Source organism: Lolium rigidum, chromosome 2 (genome assembly GCF_022539505.1).
Source record: "Lolium rigidum isolate FL_2022 chromosome 2, APGP_CSIRO_Lrig_0.1, whole genome shotgun sequence".
NCBI classification, from domain to species: Eukaryota; Viridiplantae; Streptophyta; class Magnoliopsida; order Poales; family Poaceae; genus Lolium; species Lolium rigidum.
Genome location: NC_061509.1, coordinates 126,327,194 through 126,338,696, shown reverse-complemented (window position 1 = coordinate 126,338,696; position 11,503 = coordinate 126,327,194). Strand labels below are relative to the sequence as shown.

At 45.4% G+C, this 11,503-nt stretch overlaps 1 protein-coding gene across 1 annotated transcript; it reads right to left on the bottom strand.

The window, feature by feature from the left end:
- Positions 1–1,563: 1,563 nt before the first annotated feature.
- LOC124687199 (germin-like protein 2-4) lies at positions 1,564–2,522 on the bottom strand. Its single transcript, XM_047221012.1, has one exon. It carries the CDS (start codon positions 2,508–2,510, stop codon positions 1,749–1,751), a length of 762 nt encoding a protein of 253 aa, XP_047076968.1. The 5' UTR covers positions 2,511–2,522; the 3' UTR covers positions 1,564–1,748.
- Between the last annotated feature and the right edge of the window lie 8,981 nt (positions 2,523–11,503).

Here is an 11,503-nt window from a genome sequence, read left to right as displayed (position 1 = left end):
AGATGTGCATGCCGCATAAGAGGGAGACCGTGCAGGTGATTGGCCAACTATAGCAAGCGTCCATGTTGTGTTTACCGGTAGGAACAAGGTGTTGACGTAGTACATCACGCTATTTACGATAATGGTGTCACGGATGTCGCCAACAGCTTCTGCCTAGATCTAGTCCTATTATGGGGTCTCTCTCTCTCTGGATTTGACATTGTTCTATCCATTGTTCCTCGCCGGCTGGGCTGGTATGGTCATGTTCTCAAAAATCACGAGACGATCTAGTTGCTTCATGTCTTGAGCCACCTGCATCTTCTTCCTGATGATACCTCCATGCTGAACATGATCTCCATTGGCGAGTGTACCAGCTTAGCCTTATATCTAGTTATGGAGATCTCTGAATTTGGTTACTCGTGTATTGGTTTGTGTTGCTTGTAGCATTAAACATTTTAATTTGGATCATTGAGTTGTGTGAACCAGCGGAGGAAAATAAGTATGATTGACATATTTGGGAAATGCACTTTGGCTCATAGGAGCATATGCTCCCATTATGTGAATCCATATTTCAAAGTGTCAAAAAATTCTAAACTAAATTTTTACATGTACATCTAGACATTTTATATTGGTACACAAGTTTTCAAAAAAAATAAAATAATTGTGGCCCCTGTAAAAAAAGACAAGTTTTGATGCTATAACACGACTACGTACAGTATATTTTTTTATCTTTTTTGTACACGCCATATAAAATGTTGTTTCTCCACGAAAATTTGTGCACTAACATAGAATGTCAAGATGTACACCAATAAATTTATATCAGAATTTTTTAACATTTTTAAAATTGTTTTTTAATTATTTTATATAATGAGAGCATTTGCTCCTATGAGCCAAATTGTCACCTCCGACATATTTGTGCAACATTATTATGTTCTCACACAAAAAAGTTCTATCAATGGTTATCCAGTAGGTCTAACTGAGCAAGCTTATGTTTCTTGCTATTGTTGCACAAAATCATCTTTGATCAATGGTACTCATGTTGAAGATACCATCCTTTGTTGTTCGAGTTGTGCGAGTGTAGGTGGATGACAAAACCTTCATTGGTGATCCTACACCGGGGTCTTTTTAATTTTGAGCTCGAATAAGGCTATTCGGTATCTATTGCTTAATGCTCACAAACCTCAAACGCATATGCCAGAAAGCTTGATGGGAAAGTCACCTGCGAGATATCAATTGGTATGGAGCATAAATAAGGTTATTTGCAATTGCAATACGTTCGAGCTCGAGCTATTGATAGCCACACGACCGCTCTTTGAGTCCAGTTGTAGTTTTCAGCATCTTCTATGCAAATCATGATCATCTAAATTTGTTCTATACAGCCTAGTACTGTTGGCTCTTGCGCTGTTTTGAGCTTTGTAATCTCTTACTATAATCGTTAATGTTAACATATCTTTTATGTTAAAAACAATACATACGAAATGCAGACTGACCACTGTGTGTGTTGTTTTAAAGAACAACACACATCAAACAGCTGGTCAATCGCTAGTGATCGGCCGTCTCATTTTTAAACAATAATAACTCATGAACTCTCAAATCTTGTTAGGGATAATTATGACGCGTGTTAGCAACCACCGCAATAAGATGCACGTTAATAAAAAAAATGAAAACAAATAGTATACCCATACTCTCACTGACAATAGTCTACCTGTCAAGTAATCATGCACATACGCCCACGCCCGATGAGCCAACGAAGCAAATAATCGAATAAACTAATCCTCCATCTCTGTTTTCTTGGGCGGTCCGAACTTGTTCTCGATCCGGCGGAGCTCGGCCGGGGTGAGCCCGAAGGCCCTCTCGAGGACGGCGTCCCTGATCCCGGAGCCGAAGACGGTGGCGGGGATGCGCACGATGCCAGGGTTCTCGCTGTTGAAGCTCCCGAACACAGTGGCGGGCGCGTCGCCGACGTTGAGCTGGAAGTGCACCATGCCCCGCGGGAAGACCATGACGTCCCCCTTGTCGAGCACCTTGGCGAAGAGGCGGCCGCCGGTGTCGACGAAGCCGGCGTAGACGCGGCCGGCGAGGACGAGCGCCGTCTCGGTGGCGCGCGGGTGGTAGTGGGGCGGGTTGACGCCGCCGGCCGCAGAGAGGTCGGCGCGCGCGAAGGACATGCCCAGGGTGTTGAGCCCCGGGAACTGCGCCGGCGTCACGGACACACCCGCGAAGCCGGTGGCCGCCGAGAAGTTTCCCGCGGCGCGCACGCCCGAGAAGGCGAAGTCGCCCGCCGTGAGGTTGGCGGGGTTCCTGCACGGGTAGGTGCGCAGGAGGCCGAGCTCCACCGGGCGGCCGCGCCCGGCGTCCGGCACGCAGAAGTCCTGCAGCGCGTCCGGGTCGGCCATGGCCGCTGCAGGGAGCAGCACGGCGAGGAGGAGGAGAGCATGGTGGCGCGCCATTCCTGCAGGTTCGTCGCGTCTACTGGACTGATCAGCTCGGCAGCTCAATTGTTGACTGGTTCCTCTTTGGTTTGCGGACATGCAACTGCCGGCAGTGATGGCTGGGGAGGAATGCAACTGGGGGCCAACTAAATATATAGACAGGCCGCTACTGTGTGTACTACTAGTATGTACTGTATTGTATTTTCGTTGCGCAATACACATTCAGAAGTATCTCTTGTGTTTGGTGGCACGTGTGCAGAGTCGTAAAGTGCCAACTTTTGGGAAGTGCGGTGCCAGAGATGGGAGTATGGAACAGATACGGCGCGTGGAAAATTATTTTGCAGCATCTTGGAAGAAGCACAACATGGGCCCATTAGACTGACTGCTTGCGATGGGTCGTCATATCTGACCGCAAAAGTCGTTCAAATCGTCCAGCCAACTGTGCGTACTCTACGCGTCAAAGAGGTACCGGAGACGTCGAGACGACGTGGTTCTTATACATCGTGTCAGCCAACTGATGTCAGGGACGGAAGAAGGAGGGCCAGGTTGCTGATGATCGGCGAGGTGGGGACTCTCGGTAATTAGATCAACTTAATTATATGCATGCAAATCTAAAGGTATAAACGATGCCCCCCATAGAGGGCTTCACAGCGCTCCCAGCTTCTCAGCTGTCGGATCACTCCATCTTTGCATCTCATCTGTTTATTCTGGGCAGATAGTGAGTGTTCTGATTGGCCCTTCCACTAGCTAACCCCATGAAACGACCATGTGTTACCCGCCAGCGACTGTGTGGGGGTCCCACTGCCGCCCGGACCCGCACGTCGGTGACTGCGGGTGGATTTCATTCGGTCGGGACTGCCTTCGGGTCATGGAAAAGATCACCACCCACAGGGGTAGATTGGGTATTTCCTCATGGGGCGATTGGATGAGACAAAACTCCAGGTCCGGGTCCGGAACCCTAGCCATTTGTGCGTTCGCTCCCCAATCCACTATCGTTTCCTCCCCAATATCGTCGTTTTCCGCCGCCGCCGCCTCCCCATCTCCCGCTCTCCGCCGCGGTTGGCCTCCTCTCCGGCGAGCGGTCGTGCCCGCGTCCTCCCGCTCCGGGTCATCAAGGCCAAGGACGAGTGGTGAGCCAAGGACGAGTGGCTCGCGGCTGGTACGGTCGTGCTCGCCTCGTCTTCGCCGGCTCCGGCGAGCGGGGCCACGGGCGGCCGCGGCCTTCCTTGGTGGCGCGGCTGGCCGTACTTTGTCGCGTCGCCATCACCGGGAATAGGGGCAAGTGGTTTTTAATGCGGGAGCAAAAGATGCAGCCGGCATACGTAAGCGAGCACCGGCAAAGGCACAAGCGAGACGACAAGGTCACCGGGGTCGTGCGACCCGGAGAAGGGACTCGACGGGGACCTTTTCCCTACACATAGCGGCGGAAGGAGGCTAGCAGAAGATGGATTGAGGGCGTGGGGTCATGATGGCGTCCTCGGCTTAGTGGAGCGCGCAGGTCAGTGTGCATCGATCTCCCCTACCCTACCTTAGATTCCCAGGTTCCTCTCTCTCTCTCTCTGGATTCCCTTCTTTCTCATGAGCAGATTTGGTGAAATTATTGTGTGATTGGTTAGGAATGGAGATGCAAGGAAGGTGCTGAATTTGCGTAGGTCACTGTTCATCGATCTCTCCTACTCCGCCTCGGATTCCCAGTGTTTCTCTCTCTGGATTCCCTTCTTCCTCATGAGCAGATTTAAGGAAAAAGAGAAGAACGAAGGATGTGGTGGGAGTTTTGTGAAGAAGAAGAATACCAAGGTCAATTTTTCGGTGCTATATATTCTTTGATTAAATTTTCAAGTGATTGAACTTTATGAATTGATGCTTTTTCTGAACACATGGGTGTCGGTTTGAGGAAGAAGAGAACAAAGAAGAATCTGGGAGAAGTTTTCTGAAGAAGACCAAGGTCATTTTAATGACCCTATTTTGTTTGGTTAATTTCTCAAGTGATTGAACTGTGTGTTCATTTATGATCATGAAGTGCTTACTATTTTTTTGGTGCTGCTTGATGTATGTTGCATGATTAAGCTTATTAGTAGGTTTGTTACTGTTTGCAGAGAAGAAGGAAAAGGATCAATGGAAGGCTCTGACTTTATAGAAGCTCGTATACTTAACAGAACCCAAGCAATCTTTCCTCTTGTGTGCATTTGTATAAAGAAAAGTAAATAGCTACAGATCATGGTAGTTATTCCACTGAATCCCCTAACATCTAGGTAACAATCTGATCCAGTGAATCGGTTTTTTATTTTATTTGTTAATCCTGCCTAAGTTCACTATTGTTGCTTTTGATGCCATACTACCATCCAACAAAGATGAGCTTATTCTAATAAGCCAATCATTTTTTTTATACAGGTAACATGTGGTGGAGGGGAAAATCTTGCGCTGTTTTTTCTCGTTGTGGGGATTGGTCGGGGTCATTGATAAGGGCATTGTTCATATGGTATATATTCCATGACAATTGATTGCTATTTTCATTATTTTACCCTATCGAACTCTATGCCATATTCACATGTCAAAATGTCAACTTGATGGTGTGTTCATCGATCTTATTTACTGGCCATTTCTATCATAGTGTAGAATAAGGATTTGGATACTTGGATAGTGTAGTCGCGATGAAGGATGTTGTCACCTATATTGTTAAGTTGTTTAAAAATTCAATGTATAGGTCAAGGAATGAATCAATGGAGTGGTGTCGTCGTCCGGGTCACGGTGGAGCACATGCCGCTCGAGACGGATGATGTGGCACTACCATCCCGAGCACGGTGCAGCGCGTGCCGCTGAGATGGACCGATGCAGCAGAGTGTGGTTTTCGCCACTCCACCTCTCATGATCCTCTCCCTACTGGTACTGTATGGCTGCACTTAATGGTAAAAACCTTTCATCAAAAGGAAATGGCAAGAAAATGGTTTCTTTTGATTGGTTGATTTATTCATCCATACACCATTTGGTTTTTCATGAGCTTGGAGTCTGAAAACTCAATGATGGTTTTTACTAAACATTTTTGCTGCATTTTCAGGTCTTGTACAGATAAGGATGAGATAATACGAGGTGTGTATTTTAGTTTACAAGGAGAAAGATGAGAGAAGAGCTTTGCTGTGATACATATTTTAGTTTTCAAACATAAGCGCAATATATGTCAGTTTGGAAAATTCTTTCTAATTTTTCATGTACATTCTCGCAGACTTGTCCAGAAGGGTGGATGGGAATGCACTAAGGAATGCATTCGTAATTGATGTTTGGGGTATAAGTGAACTTGGATTCAGTGGTTCAGATTTTTTTATAAGCTATAGAGCAGAAAATTCCTATTTTAGTTTTGGTGCAATGCAGTGATATGAATCAGTTTATGTTGTAGCAATGCAAAGAGTCAGGTTTGAGCACTAGAAAATTTTTTTTGCAGAGGTGGAGACGGGCTGAAGCTGTAAGTGGCCAAACCATGGGAAGGGAGCAAATAAGCAAGGCTAGAAATATGTAAGCCTATACCAACACTAAATTGTACTTTCCTCAAGATGGTACACTTCTTTATAGTAGGCATGTGGCTCGACCCGGAGGATTGGAACCTGGGTATGCGCGCACCCGTTTACGAAAAGTTCAAAAAAATGCTATTTAAAAGTTTTCAAAAAATGTGAAGTAAAATTTTGCATGTACATATTATGTTGATACTTACTCGTGTGAGTTTTCACGAAAAAATACCATTATGTGTGACATGTATAAAAATGACAAAATGTCCAAATGAGAATAGTGAACAGGAATTTGTACTATTCACAGGAATAGGAATTTGCATTTTGTCATTTTTGTGTAGGTCACACACAATGGTATTTTTCCGTGAAAACACACATGAGTAAGTACCAACATAATATCTACATGCAAAAATTTACTTCACATTTTTTGGAAACTTTTACATAGTATTTTTTTTGAACTTTTCGTAAACGGGTGCGCGCGTACCCAGGTTCCATTCACCATTTTCGGCATGTGGCTCTCCTTATTTCCCTGTGAATTCTATGCTGGGTGATATAAGCCTCTGAATTTTTCAATTTTTCATGTGTTTTTTACTGGTTTCTCTTGATGGAATACTGTCCAATCAAATAATTCATGGTTGTCACTATTTAAAACTGTCACCTATTTGAAAATTTACATTATTCCTAGATCAAAATTTGCTAGAAGGTTCTATAATAATTAATTGATTTCGATTTGTTCTTGCACTTCTTTCCTAGCCAAGCAGCTGACATTAGTATTTTTATGGTGTCAATCTCATGTGTACCTCATATTTTCCAAAACCGGGCTGCAAATAGCCAATTATCTTTAAAAAAACATCATAAATGATTTAATCTATCACGTTTGCCGCATGGTCTATAAGGACCATGGAATCACTGGCTGGATATATTCACTCAAAAAGTGCAGTGACCAACATGGCTCGATGGTGCTCCAGTTTAATTCCCTTCTTGGCTTTCCTTTTTAAGGGTAGGATGTTGAAGTTTCAGTATTCACTTGTGCTCATTTTCCATGCCGATACAACATGGCTAGCGAGCTTAGGGACAATCTGGAGAAACTAAGTACTTCAGGCTAAAATTCAGTCTCCTGTATTTCTTTCAACCAGAACATGAATGGAAGGCTCTAGGTAGTCCACAAGTGAAACAATTCCTGTGGTGTCTCTCTCATAACGAGCCTCCCCCATTGCTGCAATATTCTGAGGAGAGGCATTGAGATTGATCCTTTATGCCCCATATGCTCCAGATTCAATGAAGATGGTGGCCATCTATTTCACAAGTGCAGCCTTGTGTGTATTGTGGAGGATCTGAAACAACCTGCTATGAGATCAAGTGGAAGCCACCGGTGCTGAAGATAAATTTTAATGGAAGCATGGACCTAGCCAGTGCGTACGGTGGCGGGGGTTTGGTGTTTAGGGATGAGCTCGGAGTTGTGGCCGGTTCAGGTGCTGGCCATATGGAGCATGTGCAGAACATTCTCCACACCGAGGTAGAGGCCTACACGCAATCACTGTTTCAAGCTCAAAATCTGGTGTATTTCTCGTGTTCACGTCGAAACCGACTCACAACTTCTGGTGCAAGCGATCAAGGGAAGCAAGCAACGGTACTATTTTTAGGGATATTAAATTTCAAATTTCGTTAAACTTCTCTGTTTTCGGTATTTCGTAATGCATGACCTTGGGCCTATAATAAAGTGGCGGGCTCTATGGCGACGCATGGCGTTGAGATTAGGGCTCAGCCCCCCATCCTTTTGGCCGGGTTGTGTCCCGGACTTCACATCTGATTAGGTACCACGAGAGACTGGCGGTGACAACCTAGGAAAGCGATAGACTGATATAAGACACATGATATGTTATGTTCTTTTCCTCGTCTTCGTCAACTGATAATTTTTGAAATGGATAGTTATTCACTTTTAATTTATTGCTTGCTTATTATCGATGTTTACAAATGGATACAAAATAAACACGGGTACCTCAAGCCTATTTGGAAGAGTGCTATTGTTTGTGGCTATTTTGTTCTACACTTACTGCTTACTCATAATAGATTTTTGGCATGGTTAATATATATAGTTGTTTGCAAGTTGGAAAGTCACTATTTTTTTTGCATTACAGTTACATCTTAGTAGTTTTTTCTACCTGATTACTTAACCTTCCGTTGGTTTTCATGGCTAAAACCAATTTCTATTCAGTACTGCTCCAATTCATCTTCATATAGTACTGAAAAAAGAAGCAAATGAGTGATATGTGGTATTGAGGTATTGAGGTTTTCCTTACGTTTCAGATGAAATAATTGTTCTATACGGCAAGGATTAATTTTCTGCTTCAGGGACAAGCTAAGATGCCTCAAAGGTCATATGAGCTCCTCCAATTGGTTAGTTTTTATATTTTAACTGAAGCAAAAAAAAATCCTGTAGACTGCTGTGATTTCTCTTTGATTTCGTTGTTGTCTTATTTGATGAGCTGGAGAAACAAATTCGTTGCTGATTTACAAATTTCTCTTTGTTTTACCAAAAATATAGTTTGATTTTCGTTGCTATCTCACTTGATGAGATGGAGAAACCACAAAGAGGTGCTTATGAAATATATGCCATCTAACTTTATGTATTTTAGTTTCATTGTTTCATGGTGTGGGCTGCTGCATGCTATTATTGCGAATGTTTCTCTAATAGGTAGTGTTATTTCTTAGCTTTACACCACCTCCGATCTATCCTTCCTCTATGCATTATATGCTTTGTTTTGAAACAGCTGGACCTAGATACGTTTTCATGGATTCGATCTGCACGTGTTAGTTCATTTATGAAGAGTTACTTTATTCAATCTAAATATCCTCTCGCATTTTGTATAGCGATGGTAAGACTGTTATCATCTGATCTGGAGAGCCTTGCTCCAGGAATCGCTGTCTCGGATTGAGTGAGTCTGAAGATGTGCTTTAGTCAGCACCTAAGTTGTGTTTGAAGAGGTGAATTTTTTGCACACTAAACATGTGCGCTGACAGGCGGTCAATTATATTCAATCCAGCAGGAGCTATGAAATAAGATGGTAAGAAAAATTTAGAAGCTTTTGTATAGTCTACAAATATCACTTTGACAGGAAATGAGAAGCTTTATCACTTGGCAGGCCAAATAAATTTCACTTTGGAATTTTGGTTCCCACCAGAGCAACCAAATATGAAGCTAAGATTAAGGAGAAAGCGAGACCAACAAAAACCTTTTTTTGTGTAAAAAGGCCACCTCTGTGTAACCAAAATGAATAGTTGGTTGTATATAAGTTCTTCTACTCAAATAATGATTTTATATTGGTTCTTGCCTCTGTTTTCTCTAAGCTTAATAGAAAGTTTATATATAACATAACGTTCATCTGTATGAAAGAGGGGGGCCGCTTGAAGGTGCTCCTCTAAATCTGGTAGAGCCCACTATCATAGTAAAAAAGATCTTAGCCTTTTTAATATATTTTGGTTGCACGCTGCCACGAAGCTCCTCGGCCTTTTGCGTCTATTTGTATATTTATGTGTTTGTTTTCTGCTACAACTTCCGAAGTATGCAATCGTTCTACCTATGTATCTATCTATGGAATTGCTCACCTGTTTGGTACTTTGGTTTGCTGTGTAGCGACATCGTTTTGTGAAACATGAGTGTATTATCATGTTGGTGGTTAATTTATCGTTGTTATATAGAACGTACATTGTCATGAATTTTACGGGGTCGTGCGCCAAGGCGCACATCTAAATCTAGTTGGTATGAGTGGGGAGTGGCATGCATGACCATTTTAGGTGACTACGTGCTCACCTCTTCATCATCTCGGGGCAAATGATGCTTTCGTGGCGTAGCAGGCTCTTCCTGCGTTGCCCGCGCGCTTCCAACCACGGCTACCGCCACCCGAGAGATCCCTTGCCGCTAACGCAACTAGTTCCGGCATCATTGCCAACATACTGATCAGTAGTATATCATATTCCCGCACCTTTATTATCTGCTATTTACAATCATTTCTATAATTAGTGAACTTACTGTAACACTACTACTTCCTCCTTCGAAAATAAGTTTTTTTTCGATCAATGAGCATAGCCCCAGCCTTTGTATCCAAAGGATGCACACAGCTTTCTTTTTTATTAAATTATTTGTAATGCCTTACAAGGGGAATACAAAGATCAATCTCGAAGCCTCCTTCCTAGCGACAACTCGCTATACCTACGATGAAGGGGGACCATGAACAAGGCCATACCCTGACGGTACACCAACACACATCATCCAAAAAGCAAAACCTTGAGGGTGTGCCATTGCACACATCGCAGAGTTCGCAACCGCCATCTATCTCGAACCCATCTCCAAGCGAGATCAACGTATTGACCGTGCCAGGCCTGCCGTCGATGTCACCAAAACACCAAACAGCTCCACCATCCTGCCCGCGTCCAGCAATCCTCGCCCGTCTTCGATACCCCGCAGCTCCACGCCGCTGAGAATCATCGACGACAACGTGGTAGATGAACACCACTCCACCAAAAACCACCTCCATCTAGCCGCTGCTCCAAAAACGATGCCCCAAGAGGTAGCACGACGCAGGAAGCGCCGACATCGTCCGATCCTGGCTGGATCTAGAGTTTCCCCCGGAGCAGCACGAGTGAGTTCCCGCAGACTGCGATGATGATGCCTTCAAGAAGGAAGCGACGCTTAACGCCGCCATCGCCCGCCAATCTTGACACGGTTTTCACCGACAGCTGCGAGTCCCCAACTCGGCGAGAGCAAACGGAGAGGCCAACAAAGATGATGCCTTCGCAGGGGAACGACGCCAATAGCCGCCGCCATCATCCACCAAGAACGGAGTCAAGGCTCGGTGTTCACCGGTGGCCCCTTCGCCGCTGGCTCATCGTCGACTAGATCTTCATCGCCTGGGTAGAGGGATCTCGTGATCCGCCACCCCAGCAACCAGCCGGCCTCCTCCGGTGAAGAAGAAGGCCGCCTCCACCATCGAACCCAAGGCTGCTGCCCCGGGCGACCTCATACCGCGGGGGAAGCCCAAGATCATCGCCCCTCACCGACGAGAGGCGGAGGCAAAAGTGCTATCCGCCACCACCAGCCACCACCAGCCACCACCGGCGTGCCGTCGATGGGAGGCGGGGAGGCCGTAGCATAGGCTATGGCCGCCACCCCCGTCCACCCATGCGGGAGGCGGGAGGGCCACCGTCGCCCCTCCATCTTCATTAGACCACCGCCGCCCCGGGAGGCGGGAGGGCCGCCGCCGCCGCGCGAGAGAGACTCCATGGCCTCCGTCCTTGACGCGTCACGAGGGAAGGCCCCCGCCGCCGCCACGCCCCGAGGTCTTTGCCCCGGCGGCGCTGCCGGCGGCGGCGGCGGGAGGCGGCTAGGGTTGGGCCCTCCTTCGAAAATAAGTGAATGGATTTGTCTAGATTTTTATGTATTTAGACGTGTTTTAGTGTGTAGATACATAAGAATCTAAACAAATTCGAGTCACTTACTTGTAGGCAGAGAAAGTAATTGGCCTGACAAGATTTGCACAAGAAGACACGCGAGAGAAACTTAGTGGATGCAACATTCTTGTCATAAATTACTATCTC